Genomic DNA, 22,638 nt, shown 5'->3' on the forward strand with positions numbered 1-22,638 from the left:
GAGGTGGGCAGAGGCTTCAGCAACTAGTAGAACCACAGCCCAAGAAGTGGAAAAATTTGTGTTTGAAAATATTTATTGCAAGTTTGGTACACCTTTGGAAATTATCTCTGATCGGGGTCCCGGTTTTAGGGCAAACCTAGTAGGGGAGCTAATGGAAAGGCTAAAAATCAAGCACACGCATTCTACTCCCTACTATCCACAGTGTAATGGTTTGGTCGAAAAAGTAAATGGGCTGATTTGTAAGATAATTATCAAGCAAGTACACATGCACCCCAAGCACTAGGATAAAAAATTGAATGCAGCTCTTTGGGCCTACAAGACTTCATTTAGAACCTCACTTGGCTATACTCCATTTTACCTCGTCTATGGCCAAGAAGCTTTCCTTCCTATAGAGGTGGAACTGGCCAGTTTGCGTGTTTTAGTAGCCAGTCGAGAGAAGAATCAAGATAAGAAGTTAGAGGAAAGGATCTTGGATCTAGAGAGGTTGGAGTTAGACAGAGAAGCAGTAGTCCAACACTATTCCATGGAGGCTGAAGAGAGGAGGAAGACATTTAATAAGAAGTTGGCTAACAAACACATAAGGGAAGGATCACTTGTGCTACGATATGATAACCACTTTGATAACAGAAAGGATGCTAAACTTGTGTTCAAGTGGGAAGGGCCATTCATGGTCATAAGGAGATATCCAAATGGCAGCTATAAGCTAGGTGACATGGATGGAAAGGTTCACACGACAAGGGTAAATGGATGGCGACTGAAGCCTTATTTTCAAAGAAATATGAATACTTTGGAGCAATCATTCAATGAAGAGCCACCAATGAGAGGGTGCAGTCCTCCTTGCTCTATTGGACCATCACTATCAAGCCAGAGGCATGAATACCTCTAGCCTAAGGGGAGGGATAATGATCCGGGTTTTTTATAACCCGGATTATTACCACAAAATTTGGCCAAAGCCCCTATCAAGAGCTTACCATATCACTTTCGGTTTACTCTTCAAGCACTAGGTATGCTACATTGCTTCTCGATTATGATAACTCTAGCAAATGGGGGGAACAAGTTCTTAGAAGGCATGTCAATGTAAAGGGTAAAAGGGATGGTTATCTTAGTGAAGATGAAAATGGATTACACCTAGGAGTTGAGTGAATGCATAGATTTTTCAAAGGACTAGCCTCCAACTACACATGGGCCCCGTCTGCATCACTAAGATTTGGAATCTATCACCATCATTAGAGGACACCTCACCCTTGCACACAAGTTAATATCCACATCATGGTGTCATTTGGATCTTGCACAAAAGCTTACAAGCATGGACCCCTTTTGCCACATGCTTATATGTATTTATATACATATGGGGAACTAAAGTCAAAGCAGCTTTTAGAAGCCGTTTTTTATAATCTCAATAACTCCCAAGGAAAAACAAATTTCAAGAAAATTCTCGCTATGCCCGATCGGTTTCGACCTTGTCTACAAAGTTGCATAAGAAACTTTTTTCAAATTCCTCACGGATTTGAAGTTACGAAGGCGCAGACTGCTGACTATATGCAATTTTCTTCTCTCTTTCACCACACCAACTTTCCACTCTATCCTTCTTGTAAATATATTATAATAATGTGATTTGGGCACCCACCTCTTGTAATCTAGCTCCATTTCTCTATGTTGTCTACCACCACCCTTAGCTTCTTGCATGATGACCAAGGTGGGGATTTGTCCCATCCACTATGCTCCATATTTTCAAAGATGCCATACATCATCTAGGATTATGTTAATTAAGAAGATTAGCCTAATCTAATCCCTCATGGAGGCTATATAAAGATCCCATGGAGAATGAAGAAGGGGAGGAAGAACAATGACAAGCCCATGAGAGCACTCTAGAATACCCTCATCTCTTTGAGGTGAGCTATGAGTAAGGTTTTTTATTATGTAGCATAATGGCAAGCTTCCTCTACCTCTTCTCCTATTATCTCCCTCTCTTCTCATCTTCTCATTCCATGTAGCATAATGGCAAGCTTCTTCTACCTCTTGTCTCCCTCTCCTCTCATCTCTCTCTCTTATATTCCAATATGGTGTCTAGTACATATATTCTCTCTTGTAAATTTGTGTCTTGGTTCTCTTTATTCTCTTTGAGAAAAGGGAGAGGAAGGAGAATGACAAGTCCATGAGAGCACTCTAGAATACCCTCATCTCTTTGAGGTGAGCTATGAGTGAGTTCTTTTATTATGTAGCATAATGGCAAGCTTTCTCTACCTCTTCTCCTATTATCTCCCTCTCCTCTCATCTTCTCATTCCATGTAGCATAATGGCAAGCTTCTTCTATCTCTTCTCCTCTTGTCTCCCTCTCCTCTCATCTCTCTCTCTTATATTCCAATATGGTGTCTAGTACATATATTCTCTCTTGTAAATTTGTGTCTTGGTTATCTTGATTCTCTTTGAGAAAAGAGGGGGAAGGACAATGACAAGCCCATGAGAGCACTCTAGAATACCCTCATCTCTTTGAGGTGAGCTATGAGTGAGTTCTTTTATTATGTAGCATAATGGCAAGCTTCCTCTACCTCTTCTCCTATTATCTCCCTCTCTTCTCATCTTCTCATTCCATGTAGCATAATGGCAAGCTTCTTCTACCTCTTCTCCTCTTGTCTCCCTCTTCTCTCATCTCTCTCTCTCTTATATTCCAATATGGTGTCTAGTATATATGTTCTCTCTTGTAAATTTGTGTCTTGGTTCTCTTGATTCTCTTTGAGAAAATGGATGTCCTAGCCCATCCTCCCTTTGGCTAGGTGGTGCCCCTCTTTAGTTCTCTTAGTGAGGATTGGAGGTTGGATGGGTAAGAGGCAACCCGTTCATCATTTCAGCCCTCAATGGGATGGCTTTTAGACATTCATGAGATCAAAATCCATCTTGGGAAAAAATCTTTATTCTTCAAAGCTTTACTTGGTTGAAAATTAGTCATTTTAGTCCTTATTCTATTACTTCAAATTTGTAGACAACTTATTGTTTTAGCTTACTTTTAATTGTAACTTTCTTATAGAGGAGAAATACCTATATAACTTGAAATATTCAAATGAGCATTCTTTTGACCCATAGCACACTTGATTTGAATAAGGTCATCAAAAGATATTTCAATTTCACTGCAGTAGGGTATTTAGTAGACATCATGTTGTCAATTGTTTGCACATGCCTTTTAATGGAGTTATTGTGGTTCCATCCATTATTTCGTGATCTCTTTATTTTTGTACCCAATGCAACAAAGTATTGCTCTGACTTTTCATACATTCAGCCATTGTAATAAGTTCCAAAAAATTCTTTAGGACAAATAGTTCTTTTGAGTAGGGATAGAATGTAAAGTATGGAAAATCGGGTACATGTATAAAAGATAGAAAGACTAATCATTTTATACTAATTTGAATATAGTACAAATCATTTCCTACTTTGTCTCTCTCCTCCAGCTTTCATAGTTGCCTTCTTCTTGCATCTCTTGGGTTTCTCTCTCTTCTTCTAGTGTTTCTGTCATTTCTTTCCTCTTTCTCTCTCTCCTTATGCTCTTTCCCTCTCCTTCAACAATCTTCTCTCTCATGTCTTTCTCTCTCTCAATTCACTTCATGGCATTGTAATTTATGCACACTTCGATCTTCCCCTTCTCTTTTAGTACCTTAACAATGGATAATCCCAATTTGTATTCTCAATATAATAAATGAATCCTACTTTTAGAAGTTTTTCTAGCTCTTCTCATACACAATGTGTATGGTGGGCATTTATTGGATAAGGTCACTCTTTGACTCACTTGGAATCAGGGTTTATCAAAATAGTATATGTTAGTACATGTGATAGAACTCCTTTGAGATCTATGTAGTTTCAATCAAACACATTCCAAAAATCCTTGAGCAAGCTAAGGATCTTTCTCTCATCTTCAACAACAATGAGGTCATGTATAATGAATACTGGTTTTCACATTTCTCCAATTTCTATATCCTTTACCTTTTTAGGTATCTTGATGGGTTTTCTAGACTTGCCTTTTTCTCTTTGTACTAAGAATAATTATGATGCAATTCTAGTTTTTGAATTTTGAAAAGCTTTTAGGGATATATTGCTCTATCTTTTGACTTCTGGCATCTAAGTCTTAGTCCTCTTGAGCATTATTGAGCCACCTTGTTCACAAATAGATATGAAGATCTCTCTTCTTTCTTCACATGTTTGTAGGATTTGGAATCTTAAGGTCACTATTCATACTATATTCCAACTGTGTGCTTAACTCTTCTTGTTGTGAGTTAGAACAAAGGCCTCTTTCCTCTATTAACCATGAGGACTTCAAGAGTTAGGGCCACAGGTTAATATCCTAAACATTTATGACCAAAGGCTTCTAATTATTCTAGCCATTCTAACTTCGATTTGTAATCTAACTATGCCAGCATTGATGAGCAAATCTTCAAATCTATTGTTATTTTATAAATGTCATATTGAATGGACTTGACATCAAAGTCATATGCACTCTTGTATTCATCTTTTAATACATTATCTCCTTTTTCTTTAGAGTCCTAGCACTAGGGATACAAATAAGTCATCGTTGTAGTCAAACAACATTGATGCAACCTAGTCCATTGCCAAATTCAAACCTTCTAATGGATATTCAAAGATCAATTGGTTATCTTTGAGGCATGCATGCCATTATGCAAGTATTTTTCAAATCTCTCCAACCTATTAGAGATTTTATGAAATCCCTTTATATCACATTTCCTTAATGAGCTAGGGTCACCATGAGTATTAGTATTAAGAATGTTTCTATGTAAGGTTCAAGCATGTGTGGAGTGGGCTCTTCAATCCCCTTTTGATTGATGAGAAATGCATCTATGAAAGTGGTTTAGGTGTAGTAGGATCATTGAAATCTTCTTCTAGCACTTTGGGTGGTGGTATTCACCCATTTTGACAGTTTGTGACTCTTCCATCCAACGTTGTAGCAATGGAAATCTTGCACTTGAAGGGGCTTCTTATCCCAAGAGTTTTAGTTAGTCCTTCACTCAATTTAAGTTCAAATTACTTTCTCTTTTTTTGAGTTGTTTTTGCCTATCTATTTGCACATCACCAATTTGTTGGCAATGGATGGGCTAGGAATGACAGTTGACTCTTCCTTTCTTGATTTGGGTCTTTGTGATGGAATTTGAATTTGGGATGGTGCCCTTGTCATTAATCATCTCCACTCCAAAGAGACTGAAAGACATTGTGGTATGATTGCCTTGCTTGTATAAGCTTTGTGCTTGCGGCAATCAAAGTAGATATGTGTGCTTGGTTTAATATAAAATAAAACCTAGCAAACAACTTTTAATACCAAATTTTCCATAACTAAGTCATGTATTGCTCGTTCTTTAGGAACCATTCATTTGGTTGGTTGTCTTGGGGTGATTCTAGCTTGAGGACATTTAGAGAGGATATTTGATCTGATTGGCTTCAACTCTAGCATTATATTGTCATATAGGGTTGAGTTGTTCCTCTTTCCCTACCATTGCCAATGCCATGACAAGAATAGAGGCATTGCCTTTTTGTGTCAATGACATTATTGAAACTATATACTATTGGACCAATAAAACATCTACACTTTTGACTTGCATGAGTTATTATACAAATAATGTTTAACATTAGAATGATTTTTGGAAGGAGAATTTAGATGTGCAAAAGCTTTAAAAAAATCAATTGAACTATGAGAATTTTTCCATATGCCCATTTCTTCTTATACTATAGCCACTTAAAGGAATGAAAAGTAGGCAACCTATACATGCTCTTGTCCCAGTGCTACATTCATGTACAACTTAGTACTTATGTTTCTGTGGTTTTAATATTATTAAGGTATGAACCTTAAGTTCTTAAGGATGCCTTGAATAGATTCTTTGGATGATTGGTTGAGTTTACAAACATTGGGATGATCCTTACTCTTAAAGCATACATCTTCTTTTTTATATAAACTAACACATACCTAATGAGCAAAGTGCAATTAGAGCTAAGTGTTATAGAAAATAGTAAAGTGTATTGTGTAGGTTTGTGCATATGTCTATGCACACATGTGCACATATGCATTCATGTGTGTGTGTGTGTGTGTGTGTGTGTGTGTGTGTGTGTGTGTAAGGGGGAGGTGCATGCACATATGTGATACATGTTGTATTAACTTGATCAAAATGGATAGTGGTTTTTCTCCATTAAACATATTAATCACAACGAGATCACAACATTTCTAAACCTCTTTCACATCAAGCTTACTATATCTAGATATCTCCTACTAGACATAATGCATCATATCACATTTCTAAAGAAAGGTTTGCATTATGGATCAAAAAGTCAAAATCCTGTCACTACAAGACAAAACCATTTTGCAAGATTTATTGCAATCTTGAATGTCAATGATCAATGATAAATACAAAAAGTAGCACATGCTAATCTCCAACTTAAAACACTTTTACCTATCTTATTTAATTGAGCTAGACTGGGAATGGAAAGTGCTCTCCAAACTATGAGAATGACACAAAGCCTCTTCAATGTTTACATGAAAAATCAAATGAATTAGTGGAAATGTGATAAAACTTCGAGCTTCAAGGAATGGATAATGTGTTTGCTAATCATTCTATTCAAAAAGGGCTTGGAACATCCACCTATGATCGTAGCCTTGGCTTGAACATCAATAGTTTCATGGCTCTGGATTTTGAGTGACCATAGCCTTTCCCTTAGGGTTGTGGCTCTTGTTAGGTGTGGGTTCCTCATAATCAATGAAGCTTGCAAGCCCTCTAAAATGTGAATTAGAGTACACACCATCCACCTACATTTTCAAAGATATGGAATCATTAATGAAATCACTTAAACAAGCTACAAAATATTACTAGATGCACAAGTCATGATTTTGAATGTACTTTCACTAGCGATAATTTTGTTAAGATGATCAAAACATTGCTCCCCCTTTATCCATTAAGTAGCTAGAGATAGCCTTGTACAAGGCTGTGAAAAAGTGTATGGCACTGTATGTGTGATTGTATGCAGCCCAACAAAACTATTGAAAATTGAATGCTATAGTATATATTTGTGGGAGGTGACTATCACTAAAGTGTAGTGCATGCCTCCATGTTTCTTCTAATGTGACCATAATCTGAGTTACTTGTGATTGGTCTTCATACCAATTTGCACCTCAAAGAGTAAGGCACCCTAGAGGCAGTTACTTATAGGAAGCGAATTGTTTCCCTTTCATTACTCACACACCATCCTATTAATTGAGTTGGTGCTCATTGGCAAGACCTACGAGGTACTTGAGAAGACTAGAATTGGAATTTAATACCTCCTTATAGCTAACAATCACTAAAGTGAAATGCATCCCTTGGGACCTGGGTTTCCAATACGAAAACGCAATAGACGTAAAGTGGAAAACTGGTAGAGGATATAAATGCTTATGAGAGGTCACAATGAATGAACGCTATTAACATTCTCTCTCTCTCTCTCTCTCTCTCTCTCACACACACACACACACTCTCTCTCTCTCTCAACTCACATGAGCAACATCCTTGGCTGAAGTCGGTTGAGGTCGCGTAAGTTTGGCTATGGAAGAAGGACGATTTCCTGCTCAGTTGCATGGAATTAGGCAACCGTAAAGAAACAAAATTGAGGTTAATTTGAATCAATTTACTGGAACAGGAAGATGATCAAAACCTGCAGCACGAGCCGAAACTGTTCTCGCCGCTTCAACATGGATGTAAGTGCCGGCGTGCAGGAGCAGCACGGCTGTGACGAGGGCCAGTTGCAAGGCAAGGCGAGCCATGGGTGTAACAGTGAGGCTGACGACGGTATAGGTAGACAGATAGATAAACAGACAGAGAGACTGAGAGAGAGTGAGTGACTGAGTGTGTGTGTGTGTAGACTGCAATATCTTTTGTCTGCAGGGTCATGATTACTTATATATACGAGCCGATCAAAGGTTGGGAACCTTTGACCGTCTTCGTAGATTACTCTAAGTTTCTTCTTTAAGCCTAATGCCAATCCCAACAAGCTTGTCTATACACACACACACACACACACACTCTCTCTCTCTCTCTCTCTCTCTCTCTCTCAAAATAAAGCTGCCATACTTCATCATCCCCTAAGGCAAGGCAAGCACCAAACCACATCTCGTGCCTTACAGTAGGCCTCACCAGCTTTCCAGCTACATCATTCATCCAATTTCGATGTTTGCATTTCAAATGCCCAAAAAAAGCATCCCATGCTTGCCTTTGCCCCTTCCTTTGACCACCCCCTTTCCTCGATCTCAACAAGGATCCAACCTAGAGAATGTCAATGATTTTGGAACCTTATGCAATCTCATCTCTAATTAATCTTATTGTCCCTTGAGAAGAGAAATTAGCAAGGGGCTTCTCACCTTGAGTACATCTTTAGCTCAGAATTATGGGAGCACCTAGGATGTCACATAGTAAAGAAATCAAGGGAAGTGGAAGCCCTCACTGCTTGTCTTGTTTCCCACTCACATTCCTTAGTAATATTCAAACTCATTTGGTAGCTTGCCTTTGTCCCTTTACTCTCTATCAAGATTCCAAGTCGAGAGGCAAGCAGCCTACCATGTGTGCTCCAGGATGTTTGTCCCCCTTGTTAAAGCCCAAGTTGCAAATCAAAAATTATGATAATTTGTACTAGGTTGCACTTTGAATAAACCTAAGTACCAACACAACTTAATTTGTAGTAAGATCTTGAACGCATGTTATGGAAAAGACTAGCAAGTCATCTTATCCCCATATGAGTGTACTTAAATGAAAGTTATCATATTGTTTTTTCCGTGAAGTTCTACATCTTACATATCACTAGAACATTTTCTTGAAAAATAAATGGGTTTGTATGTAAGCAAGTTGTACTATTCCATAGTTATAGTCATTGCATAGGAACTTTCAAATTCAAATTTAGATGCTTTTCTCAACATAAATTGGAACCTGTGCAGTAAAAAAAAAAACTAAATATCTTGTTACATTTGTATGTTTCAACTTTTGAGTATCATCCAAATGTTCTTTTTCCACTAGCTTAGAATACCGATAATTGTACTTTATGCACCCTAAAATGAATCAAGGAACACATATTCATTATTGAAGAACAAATAATCAAAGGTAGGTTTCAATGGAGTAAGAAGCATTAGGATTGATAATGATGGATTTATGCACCCAAAAGTTGAATCAAGGAATAAACAACCATACTTTAAACAATACATTTTTGGAAACACACTTCAATTGACATAAGAATCATTTGACTTTGATAATGATAGATGTCCTACGCATGCCTATTTCTAGGAAGATGGTATAATGAGTAATATTGGTAGGCTCACTCACACATATATATAGTCTTGATGTTTGCAAGCACTTTTATCCCACAAAAGTATTTTATATGATTCCACCTACATGTTATTTATTGTACAAACCTACATAATGAACATGTCAATTCAAATATTTCTAGGTCAACCTAGCCATGCCAATAAATGATATAGTTCATTTTTATTGTTATGAATCTTTGTAGTTTGTCTTTTATGATTGTCTTAACATTCTTTTTGTATCATTGGTAAATAGTTGAACATTTTGAAGATGTGTCCCTCCAATTTAGTGAAATATCTCATTTTAATTGATGACTCCAAAGAGTCAAGGATGCTACAAAAAGAGTTGCATACTCCATGCAACATTTGTTTCAATTCCTTCTATTATATAACGTTCCAATCAATTTGCAATATTTATGTGTGTGAACCCCACCTAGCATGTGTGTGAACCCTACCTAGCATGATAGTATTGAAAGAACCACCAATTTACCTATTTGTTTGGTGTAACTTTAATACCCCCTAACATAGAGTGATCTCATTGTATTGGATTTTGTCCACATGTATACTTTTCTCTCTTAGAATTTGATAGCTTAGAATGTGTGGAGATGTGCATTGTGTATTTGCAATCCTCCATGTGAGAATATGATTTGTCAAAGCGATAACCTCACTACTTAGAATGCCTTTACTCTTTGCTTTGACAATTGGATTTTTCACTTGAAATTAAAGCATGACTTTGAAAGTCATGTAGCCAAACGAATACTTATAATTTACCACATTTTGCGATTAGTTGTTGCATAGCTAAATTATTTTTCAATAAATACAAATTTGAACACATAAAATTTTATGGTTATGTTTATGACTTCATCATGACTTGGCTCTACCAAATTCCAAAGGTGAAGATAATGACTTGGCTCTACCAAATTCCAAAGGTGAAGATATCTATGGATAAGGCATAATTGGGTTCTAACAAGGGGCACACAAGGGATTTACCTAATTTTTAGAAATGTTTTAAGTAAAGGGTCTACCAAATCTTCAAAAACATTTTTATGAGGGGTCCACCTAATCTTGAGAAAAATTCGAAGAGAGGTGTTATTTCATAATTTCATGTACTAACCCTTGTTAAGCACATCAAACAATGTTCCATTTAAGCACCTCAAATAGAGAAATATCTGAGGATAGCTTATGGAGTCATTCTATTAGCATCTTACCGAAATTGATACCATGTAGTCACAATGTGTCATTTCTATATAAACTATTTACCCTTTTCCTCCTACTCTTCCTCTAGTACATAGCTTCTCTCTCTCTCTCTCTCTCTCTCTCTCTCTCTCTCTCTCTCTCTCTCTCTCTCTCTCTCTCTCTCTCTCTCTCTCTCTCTCTCTGTGTGTGTGTCATATTTATAGTATTCAAAATATGATCCATATGTTCAAGCTAGTTGTATAATCTGTGCAATACCATTATTAAGATCATCATGAATCTCTCATGTTGAATAATATGCCCATATTATTCAAAATGTACTCCACATGTTTAAGCTAGTTGTATAATTTGTGCAATACCATTATTAAGATTATCATTAATCACTCATGTAGTATCACTAATCTCTTCTAGAAAGAATGTTTCATATGAAAGGATTCTCTCACATGAAACATTCTTTTACACAAAAGAATATTTCATATGAAACATTGTTCGGTACAAAATATCATTTCACAAAAAATGTATACTTCTCTATATAAACAAAAGATCAAAGATTAGAATTCATTTGTATGATAGAGATAATCATTCTATCTATATAATGAGTTTCTTGCAGCCCAACAACTTTTACCTACTTTGAAGATCCTACATCCCAGCCTTTTAATTTTTCATTATACATATCTTGGTTTCTAATGTTTTCATTCTATACAAACATGTAAAAAATAAATAATTATGTTACTAAAAACTAAAAATAATTATAGTATTAGTAACAACTTGGTGGAACATGCATATATCTTGAACCATCATGCTTAGGATTAGAAAAAACATGTCACTACAACATATATATGCTATAACGACATTTATAACGACGTTTTCTTTATATATGAAAAATATCCCTATCATCGCTATTAGCGTCGCTACAAAACTGTCGCTATTTGCCTCACTGTTTTTGTCGCTAATTTCGTCGGTATTAGCGTCGCTAAATATTTCGTCGGTATTAGCGTCGCTAAATATTTCGTCGGTATAGCGTCGCTTTTAGCGACGCTAATACCGACGAAAATAGTGATGGTTTACAGAGGAATTTCCGACGCTAATACCGATGATTGCAGAATTATTTTGCGATGCTAATACCGACGGTTGCAGAAAAGAAAAATTTGTGGTAGAGCTGCAGATGCAACCCTGCCACAGTTAGAGCCACACAGGGCTAAGAGACAATTCCTGCTCTCAAAGAAGTTAGACAATCGATCCCAAATAATGACAAGACTTTGCAAACAAGTACTTTCATGACATTAATTAACACAAATGTACACTGCATTGATAAAGAAAATAACAGAACTTAAATTGAGAAGTGCTACTGTGACAAAGCAAATATGCATACACCAGTACATCAATATGTGGTGAATAACATGGAGATGTGTATATGGAGTCATGCTACAACATAGAAGTCTGAATCAGATACACTTAGCTATTACATATGGAGGATAGAGGCCATATGGCTTTACATAATACAAGATGGGGAGTAATCCTATGTAGCCTAATCTGCTCTCTACGACTGATCTGCATCAGACAACTTCGCTCGCTACAGTGGCATATCGAAGGGAGTCTGCAACAGCAAATACATATATAATTGTGAGTACCAAATACAAACTGACATATAATGATAGATTACTCAAATTAGGAATGATATTTATTACTACTCACTGGTCCTCTGCGAGCATAGAGCTTCTCAATCAGGGCACTCAAGCCATGCTTCTCCCCGTAGGTCACCTCTAGTGTAGTCGGGTCACGATTCGTAAAACCTTGCTGTGGCACACAAACATTGAAAAACAACGTACTTGAGATTCATGTTTGAAATACATACATCAACATGGATGTCATTAAATTAGAGTACTCTACCCTATTAATACTTACGAAATATGCCAAGAATGTTGTGTAGCTACTGCTACCAAGGTGATGCACCGATCTTGTGTCCAAGTGCGCCTATGCTGCGTCCTTCTGTTGCTTCCACTTGTCTGGAGTGGATGTCGCCTCATCCTGGAGATTACTCCAATCCTCTGTATTCAGCCACTCGGGTTTCGATTTGCCCTGCTTGACTGCTTCGCGTGCATCAGACCGCCTATGCGACTGATAGTCATGCATACGCATCATCATCCACCCTCTCGAAAATCTATCATTGCTAGAGGGCTGAGGGAACTCTCGATACAATGTATCGATTATGTACTCCTTGCTGGCATCTGGGATCTGCTTCCACTTGTTTGTAATGTTGTGCTGAAATACTTGTTGGCACAATTCATGCATCCTAGAGATGACAGCTTTTCCCTCATCATTCATGTATAAATGGCCAGTGGCCTTATCTATGAGATATGAGTAATCTGCAAGATTTTGCAAACGGGTACTTTCATGACATTAATACAAATTCGTCAAACACAACTTGAATTGATAAGTGCTACTGCGAAAAAGGATGTGAAAATACATACCTGGAGGAGTGGGTTTCGTGTACTTCTTGTCGGCTCTAGGAGTGATCAGTGGGGTGCGTGAATGAGTGGGAGCAGTAGATGTCTGCCCGCCATTGCCAGTGAAAGATGGACTCGACTCCCTGGTGGCAGTGCGAGTGGGAGAGACTACATTTGTATACCCATAACAGGAGTTGCCTCCTCCTCGACTACGTGACTTTGAAGCAAAGCGAGACCTGCGACTGCGTCTATTGGAGACCGAAGCATCGGACCACCAATCGTGCTGAGGTGGAACGGGAAAGCTGTGCATCGGCTCTATCTCTGACCCGTGCTAGCTGCTTTGGTGAGAAACATGCTAGCATCACGTCAATGTCATCATCTGTAAAATTGCGACTCATCCTGCCGTCCGTGCCCAAATCCTAGACCTGCACATACAAGAAAAATTAATAATATTAGATAATGAATTGCAAGACATAATAAAACTAAGACTTAATTTGCAAGACTTCATTTTAAAATAATAAAAAATTTAGATAATACAAAACACTATACTCCAAAAACATACAAACTCTCCTAACTGATTTGCAAAAAGTGGCATTGCTGTAGTGGGAGGAACGTTTTGATCGAGTCACTTTTGTTTAGGGTTCCACAATCTCATCTTGACATAGCTCAGTATACACTGGGAGATCTATACAAAATTCTCCACAAAATGAGGACTTTGCTTCATTTTCAAAAAATCCATCCTCTATCTCCTCTATCTCCATAGGTGAGATGTCTTGGTCATCCAAGCAGTTCATCCTAGTTTCTTGTATGCCTTCTGTCATTGCCGCTATTAAAGGTGTCTCTTCTACGATCGGTACGGGGGTTCTGGCAAACACGGAGATACTCCTAGATGTCATGGGAATGACATACCACCATTGAGGTTGTTGCGGATTAGGAAAAAAGACGACCTTATTCATATTACGATTAGTATAAAAGTCCACTTTGAGATTGCTAAAGCGTGTCAAGTATTAGGGACTCTTACCTGCTCACAGTGATTTAGCAAAACAAATGTATCACTCAAATCGGTCCACTTCTTCGTTGAGTCAATCTCAACAAAGCCACTTGGCCCTCACCAAACAGTTGCACCTGCTCCTTCGAGAGTAACCTTGAACCATTGCACATCAAATATGGTCACGGAGAAACTTCGATAGTCCACTCCAAGGATACTCTATAAACATCCGAAATACTCCATCTCTGCAACTACACGGTTTGGATCTGTGGCACGTCGTCGGCTTTCCTGCTCAAACATTGCCATCACTCCACAGTCCATTGTCGAGCGTAACTTGTCGATGTGCTCTACTCTGAAATGTTGTCCACATGACCATGTTGCACTATGGACCTTATACTGGGAGAAGAACAAGTATATTAGTTGCGATTTGCAGTATAGATTGTAATTTCTTGGGATTGCATACCTTGGGATTGCATCCACGTGAGAAGTCCCACTCTTCTTCAGTAACAGTTTCTCCATCTTGAGATGCTTTGGTTAGGGCCTCATGTAGCCATCTAGTGGACATGAGTAGAGGCATCTCCTATAAGCCCTTCGGATATCGAATGGGCCGTTGCCACTTACTCCATTGAAAGTCAGATCTTGCAGACTCTCGCTCAGCTCGAGCATCCTCATACTGTTGCAGCCACTTCTCCATTGTAGCACTATGCAGCATATAAAATCGGTTCACCTTGGATTCCATGGATGCGTCCATCTTCTTCTCTATTCCGTTTCCCACTAGGACATCTCCATTCAGACGATCATCCTCCTTAAGTGACCATATCAAGCCTTTATCCCAGTCCACAGTGGACAACCACTTAGAAATGTACACCAAGGCTTTCGACACTAACCAACCTTCAGCCATGCTACCCTCAGGACGAGCCCGTTGTCGCACAAATCCCTTTAAGGTCTTCATGAACCGTTCAAGGAAAAACATCCATCGACTATGGACTAGACCTGCAACCTGCAATTCATCTACAATATGCACTAGAAGATGGGTTTGTATCGTGAGCATGCTAGTGGGAAGGTACTTCTCCAAAAGACAAGCAGTCTCTACTGGCATGCATTTCGTGGATTCAATCGATGATGTGTGAATCTCTTTTTGGGAGACAAACTGAACCAATTCGGACAATTTGTAAATGGCTGTCCGTACCTCCGATGTCAGAGACCCCGCGATTGTGATCGGCAATACAAACTGTGAAAACCATGTAATTAATATTGTGTATAAACAAATGGAGATTGTAAAATCTAATATGCAGAATCATGCCATACATACCTGACACATCTTATGCCAATCATGGGATTTGAGCCCTGTCAGTTGGTCATCCTTTGTGAATGCTATCTTGAGAGAACGCATTAGGCCAGTCGGCGTACGAAAGGATTTGATTTTTTCCTTTACTCATCGCACTTCATTGCCAGACAAAACCCAAGGAGCGCACGACAATTGTACTCGACCGTCGACGCCACTTACAGGCCAATATGGTTCCATCTTTCCCACTGCTTTCAAATCCATCCTTGCTCCTAGTGTGTCTCGTTGCCCAGTGAGATGGTCCCATAGCAAGCTACCCACATTCTTAAAAATGTGCATGGGATCTAAAAGGTGGTTAATTTTCAGTTTTTTCCAATAAGTCAGCTCATAGAAAATTGAGAAGCGTCGCATTCCACTGGGAAGCGAGTCTTGGTCCACCATCTTGCGATCAAACCAGCTCAGTGTGTTCATTCTTGCAAGAGGGCAACCAACTAATCCTTCTCTCATGACATGACCCTCTAGCAAAAAAGCCCAATGTCCCTCAAATACCATTTTCTTCATAGATTTTGACATACGAGAATCCAACCTTGGTCCACATAGAGGACATGCATGGTAACCTGACGTGACTAGCCCTACAGAACACACATGTACAATGAGGCATGTCATAACACCAACATCGCTCAATGAAAATGAGCAAAATAAGAAAACACGCTTTACCAAAGCATTCTCCATAACCTGGAAAGTCATGCATGGTCCACATACGAATTGCCCTTATAGTTGCGGATCGCCTACCAATATGTTTGCTCATGTCCTCCACTACAATTCCCTCCCACAACTCCTTTAGCTCATCAATCAGTGGAAAGAGGTAGACATCCATATCCTTGACTTTGTATCATCCAGGCACAAGCAAGCTGAGCAAAAGGTGTCCTTTCTTGGTGGAAAGCCGTGGCAGTATATTGTAGTTAACAAGGATCACGGGCCATACACTATAGGAGGTGGAACGTAAACCAAAAGGATTTACCCCATCCATGGCAAGACCGAATCGTAGATTCCTCGCCTCCTTTGCAAAGTGGGGAAAAGTCTCGTCAATGTGATGTCATGCTTCTGAGTCAGCTGGTGTACGCTGTAAACCATCAGTGGATCAATTTTCCGCATGCCATGTAGTCAACTTTGGAAAACTCTTGGTCTGAAAAATGTGATGAACACGCAGTATCAGCGAAAAGTGCCTCAAAACCTTCTGCGGAATAGTTTGTCCTTGCAAGTCATTTCGATACCTGTCCGCACCGCACTTGGGACATGTGGCCAACAATTCAAACTCTCCCCGGAAGAGAATACAATCATTGGGGAAAGCATGAATGCAATTATAATCCATGCCTAGCTTTTGTAGCACTTGTCTTGCATCAACATGAGACTCAGGCATCGTGTTTTGGGTAGGCAAAATGTAAGATTTCAACGTTCTACAAATTGCAATGAGGCAAGTTATTAGAGTACTACATAGCACATTTTAATGGCTTTCAATAAAGAATCATACACATCATAATATACCTGAATAGCTTTGTCACACTCGCATCGCTCCATCCATACTTTGTTTGTATGCTCAACAATGCAAGAAGTGTCTTCAAATGGGATATCGGACTCCCATCATACAATGTAATGGCAGCCTCCGCAATTAAAGTATCTTGGGATTTCGAGTCCGTCGGAAGCAATGATTCGATCATGTCCTCTAACTTGGGCTCCAAAAAAGCAGGAGGATCGTCCATGTCTCCATCATTCTCACCCATAGAAGGGGGTTGAGAGTTATCACCTTCTATGAGACAGTTAGTTATCTCGGACAACATTTGTATAGAGCGCGGACAAACCCATCTTACTGGACGCAAGAGATCTGTGGACAGCAATGTATTGACATGGCCCTGACCCTGTAAAGGACATTAAGGAGCTAACTTCTAAGATAACCCCAAACTATTATACTTAAATCAATTACATGTCATATAGTAATGAGAGAGAACTTACCGCAATCTCGTAATTCAAGATTTCTTGGTCGATTATCTCAACTCGAAACTCTCCATACCATTGCACATGCTCTATGGACAAACGATGTTTTCGACGAATGGCCAATTTGCATTGCGTGCATGGACAGGGGACACATTGATTGAGCCAAGCCTCACGATCCCCACCATGTTAGTCGTGAGTGCTAGACATCTTGACTGTGATGTAATGGAATGATAATTTAATAATGATTCTATATTGCATATTGGGACCACTCCATTATATATATTTCAAGTCTTTTTAAAAAAAATTTCGTACCTATCTCTTTGAGTTTGTCTCTAAACTTATCTATCTTTGAGGTCGGCTCTAAACTATGCTCACACACATACATTTTTTTAACAATTAATAGATCTTCCACTATGCCTTGAAAGGCACAACTCCTTTTGAAGCCTTTATTCGTCAAACGCTAGTAGTGAGTTGTTTGAAAGATTTTGGAAGCATTACTTATGCTCATAGAAAGAAATTAGACTCTAAATCTCTCAAACTTATTCTCATGAGTAATAGTAACATCACCAAAGCATTTCACTTTTATGATCCTAGAAAAAGAAGTATTTCTACATCTAGAAAGATCATTGTGGATGAATATGTAGTTTAGAAAGATATTGCATAGGATACAATCCAAACAAAACAAGCATCTCATTTCTCTTTCTCTACATCTATATCTCTCTCACTCTCTCTCTAAAATTATAATCAAGCAAAACAAGCATCCCCCTTCACACTCCTTTCCATTTCTCTTTCTTTAAACACTTCCTAACTTACATTGCAAATTAAAGCAATACAAATATTGAAGAAAAACCAACACTTTCTAACCTACATTGCAAAGAATAAAAACCAACACAAGAAAAAAATTGAAAACACTCGCTTCCATTTCTCTCTCTTTCAACACTTCCTAACCTACATTGCAAAGCAACACAAAGCAACACAAATCAACACAAAGATCGAAGAGAAACCAACACTTTCTAACCTACATTACAAAGAAAAACAAAGATTGTAAAGAAACCAAAATAGGGCATACCGTCGTGCTCTCTTCTTCTTCCATGACCTCTTCATGCGAGCGACGCTCCTCTCCTCACGTGCGGCTCGCGGCTTGCTTCCTTGCTCACCTCCCTCTCTTACTCACCTCCCTTTCTCTTTCTCTCCGCCTTCGCCTTGCTTCTGCAGTTCGCGCGCGCGTTTGAAAGCAACATTCGGATTTCCGCGAAATGTTACTAGAGTAAGTCGTCGCTATTAGCGTCGCTATTTATGTCTCTATTTGCGTTGCTAAATAGCGACGCTAATAGCAACGTTTTTAGCGATGCTAATACCGATGCATTTTTTGCCTTAAAATATTTCGAGGATTAGCGACGTAAATAGCGACACTAAAAAAAAAAACGTCGCTACTTAGCATCGCTATATGTGTGTACCCTTGTAGTGTGTGTGCCAAAAATGTGGTGCATCATGCTTGCATTTTGCATCAACATGTTTAGGGCTAGGTAAAAATACTATGTGGAAAATAGTATCATCATACTATGGCATGCTTGCATTCCACACCAACATGCTTAGGACTAGAAAATAATAAGCATTGTAAAATAGTAGCACCTTAGTGTAGCATGATTCTAAATTCCATATTAACATGCTTAGCCTAGAAATACCTTATGTTTGAGAACAAGGATTGTGTATCCACCAATATATATAAGATACAAAATTGAGTATCCATCTGCATTGTATCATCAATTATGTGATCACTTACATATATTTGTCATTCACAAACAATCCAAGTTTTCTTTATAGACTTGTATAAATGAAGAATATTTTCTATGTGTTCAATATAGTTAGATAATTGGTATAATATATTAATTACTAAATAATCAATAATCTTACCAATAATTTTTGTAGAAAATGTTATATCATATGAAAGTTTCATTCATAGGAATATAAGCAAGAAATCACAATTCAAAATTCTCAAATCATGCAAATGAAAGAACTCAACCTAGCTCACTATAGAGAATTGGAAATGCACTATTATTCTATAGAAAATAAGTGGAAAATACTCAAGACACACTAGCATGAGTATATAAGATATAAGACAATTATTATCTTCATCATCATTATTAGTAGTAAATAATCCTCCCCATCTTCTACCTTCTTCTCAATAACTTTAATGGTTTCCACCTCTTTCTCTCTTTTTTCTCTATCTTTCTCTCACTTGCTCTTGTTTTTTTCTCTTTAATCCATTTTCTCTCTCCTCTTACACCTCTCCCTTCAAGTGGTATTAGAGATTAGTCTTTTGATCCATTTGATTTTCTTATTTTATCCATATCTACTTTCCTATCTCATGTAAGAAAATCCAAGGTAGCAACTGTATTAAGCACATGCCAAGGAACTTGCAAGCCTTCTACATATAGCAATGACTATATTTGAAGACTTTGATAGGAGACTTGGACAATTTTGGTAGCACCATGGCTAAAATAATAGCTCATGGACCGATTTTTAGATATTTTCACAAGCATTTTTGAGAAAGAAGGCTGATCGGGGTTAGTAAAGCTATAAGTTGTGACTACTTTTGAAAGCTAGGATTTCTTTTTTCCTTATCTCAAGCCTTCAAATAATTTTCATGGTGGTAGCTAGTACAAACTTCTTTTTTTCTTCCAAAACCTAGCCTTCATACATCAAAGAACTCCATAGGAAGCTTGTCCACTTTATTTCTGATTGATCAACAACCATTTTAATGAGCTTCCAAGCTATCCAACAAGACAAAATATCCCCAAAAAATGTGGCATATTCTTGGGGCTGAATCTAGCTTCATTCTTTTTCACTTTTACTTTAGATCATCAGTGGCATGCTTCTTCTAGTCTTTGGCAAGTTCAAAGCTCCAAAATCCAGCAACAATTGAGCATTCTTCTTCTTTTTCAAGCTCCTACAACCCTAGCTATGGCAACCATGAAAGATTGGTTTCAAGCTTTGAATTTGTAGTGGTTTCTTGGGGGTAACACTTCATTTCAATTTGGTAATTCATCATCAACAAAGTTTCTTCAAGAAATTGAAGACATGGGAGTGAGATTGGCAAGATTGAATAAATGGACTTTCCCACCAAACCAAGATTTGGGGAAAATAGACAAAATGTTTCAATGTCTTATCTTTAATGCTTGGAGGTTGCTTCAAGGATATAAAGGAGTTAAGATCGATTATCTTTCAAGATATAATAGGTATCAAAAAGCATTATCAAGAATTTGGAGCATTCAAGTCTTTATAAACTTCATGAAAGAGGTGTTCTTCATCCATTCTTAATATCTCTCCCTCATCCTATTTTTGACCTTCATCCACTTGTTAAGAGGGATTAAATAATTGGATTTCCCATTGGATCTTACTCTAGTTCAATGTTAGAATGGGCCTTTTATCCAAAATAATGAATTACAAGTCTCTTATTTGCATTCTTGGATTGCAATGGAGCTCAAGAAGGCTTAATCAAGAGTTATTCTACCTTTGCATATTTTCCTTCTAATCTTTAATCATTCTTGACAAATTCTATAAGAGACTATAGGCATGTTTTATGATCAATGAGTCATTGTTCCAAGAGGTACTCATCCTAATCCTTCTTCCATTTCATTGAACTTTGCAATTCAATCATTATTTACCAAGTCTTATTTTCATAGAGCATTATGCTATTTCCATGCTGATATTTCCACCAAGGAAAAAGGTGGATGCCTAGGGAGATACTGGGAAGAAAAGACAAGTCACCCTTCTCTTGCTATAAAAGACTCCAAAGGAATGCACAATTCAACCTAGGGAAGAACTTTCCACACACCCCAACATATACGAAGCCTTTGCCTATAGTTTTACCCCTCACATAGGTACAATATATGGAGGATTGAATATTCAAACCTCTTGTAGATTGTAACAGTGTTAAACATAGCATTTTTAGGGCACTATAGGATTTATATAGGTCATTCAAGGGATATATTCACTTCAAGAGGTTAGACACATGTATTTTCCATAGGTCCTATTAGAGTCCCTACAGGGTTTGGTGACTCCAAATATCCTTTACAGGTCATGCATAGCTTCAAAATAAAGCTATTACAAGTCTAGATAGAGTATATGCCTCCACAAACACAGCTCATATTCTTGATCATGAGCTTTTTATTTTAAACCTTTTATGTACTCAAGTTCTCAACTTGAATATGGAATCAAGGGTTTTGATTGAATCAAACTTGTTTGTATAATCACATTTATGTAGCTTAAGTTATACCTATTTTTGTGGCAGGGGATACTACATGAATGCACTGCTATGATAGGATATAAAGGCAAGACTAAGGCCCATGAAGAGTACACGTAATAAATAAAAAAATCTATTATGGAAAATATGAATAATCAAAATTACTATATATATATATATATATAGAAAACACAAATGGAATGAATGATCAAGTACCAAAAGGTCCTCTACCTATGAGCCTATGAGTAGATCATCTCAACAAAGCTCTTAGGTTGCCACCTTTTGAAAAGATTTTTTCAAATTTTGGTAGTAAAATGAAAAATCACTATTATCAATCTAAAAATGGATATTAAAACTTTTATGTGAGGCATCTAAGGGAAAGACTTGTTTTGTCAAAGTACAAGAGTCAACATTGCCCTCCTATCTTGTCAAAGTACAATAGTTGACATCTTCCCTAGAAGTGAGAAAACAAAAATTTCACTTTGTCATCTTACACTTAGAATGTCTTTCCCACACATTGTCACTTACTTGCCATGTTCAAGTGTACAGATTAATTCTTGCTCATGCCATATGGATCCACACCCCATGCGAACACACCCTTAACAAGTCATCCTCTAGCAAACCACGTGAATCCACCCTTGGCATGTCATCATAGAACCTTCTAGAAGATATGCCATGTCATCATCTACATCATCAATGGTGTCATCATGGAACATTCTAGAAGATCTTTAGCAACCCTCCAACACCTATAAAAGGAGGGGCTTGCTATAAAGTTCCTTAGTCTTGCTAATCCCAGTCTTGGGAGCTCAAGGCGTCGCGACCTCCAAGTAAGTAACTTTGAGTTCCAGTTCTAGTTCTTGTCTATTCATGGTATCTAGTCTTCCATTATACTCCTGTTGCCTCGTTACCTTGTAATCTCGTAGTATGAGATCTTGTCTTGTATCTTGTTCATTCATGTTTGAGGGAGATCTTATAACAATGATATATTGTATCCATACCTATGGTCCTAGGTCACGGGATCCTTCATATCCTATCTAGTCCTATTGTCTATACCCATGGTCATAGGTTAGGGGGATTTTTGTATCTTGTTAAGTAATCATTGTACCTTGTGCCCCTATGTGGGATTATCTTGTAATTATAATTCTTGTAACAAATCTTCCATCTAGTCTAGTTTCTAGAGCA

The 22,638-nt window shown here is 37.9% G+C and overlaps 1 protein-coding gene and 1 pseudogene across 1 annotated transcript; both read right to left on the minus strand.

Moving 5' to 3' along the window:
• Positions 1-6,333: 6,333 nt before the first annotated feature.
• On the minus strand, positions 6,334-7,898 carry LOC148008852 (uncharacterized). The gene is made up of 3 exons (XM_087673981.1): positions 7,672-7,898; positions 7,514-7,581; positions 6,334-6,793 (listed from the first exon to the last, which is right to left on the minus strand). Exons 1-3 carry the CDS (start codon positions 7,778-7,780, stop codon positions 6,665-6,667), a joined length of 306 nt encoding a protein of 101 aa, XP_087530107.1. The 5' UTR covers positions 7,781-7,898; the 3' UTR covers positions 6,334-6,664.
• A 6,615-nt stretch (positions 7,899-14,513) lies between these two features.
• Positions 14,514-16,978, minus strand: LOC148008853 (uncharacterized; annotated as a pseudogene).
• Between the last annotated feature and the right edge of the window lie 5,660 nt (positions 16,979-22,638).

This window comes from Lygodium microphyllum, unplaced genomic scaffold (genome assembly GCF_053477565.2).
Source record: "Lygodium microphyllum isolate KBCC unplaced genomic scaffold, Lygodium_microphyllum_v1.1.10 scaffold_61, whole genome shotgun sequence".
Lineage (NCBI taxonomy): Eukaryota > Viridiplantae > Streptophyta > Polypodiopsida > Schizaeales > Lygodiaceae > Lygodium > Lygodium microphyllum.

Excerpts from the sequence above, each read along its gene's own strand:
- LOC148008852 (XM_087673981.1), bottom strand. The coding sequence starts at position 7,780 with ATGGCTCGCCTTGCCTTGCAACTGGCCCTCGTCACAGCCGTGCTGCTC. Across the intron at positions 7,582-7,671 it reads AGTTTCGGCTCGTGCTGCAG|GAAATCGTCCTTCTTCCATA; the intron begins GTTTTGATCATC and ends GCAACTGAGCAG. Across the intron at positions 6,794-7,513 it reads CAGCCAAGGATGTTGCTCAT|GTGGATGGTGTGTACTCTAA; the intron begins GTGAGTTGAGAG and ends TTGAAAATGTAG.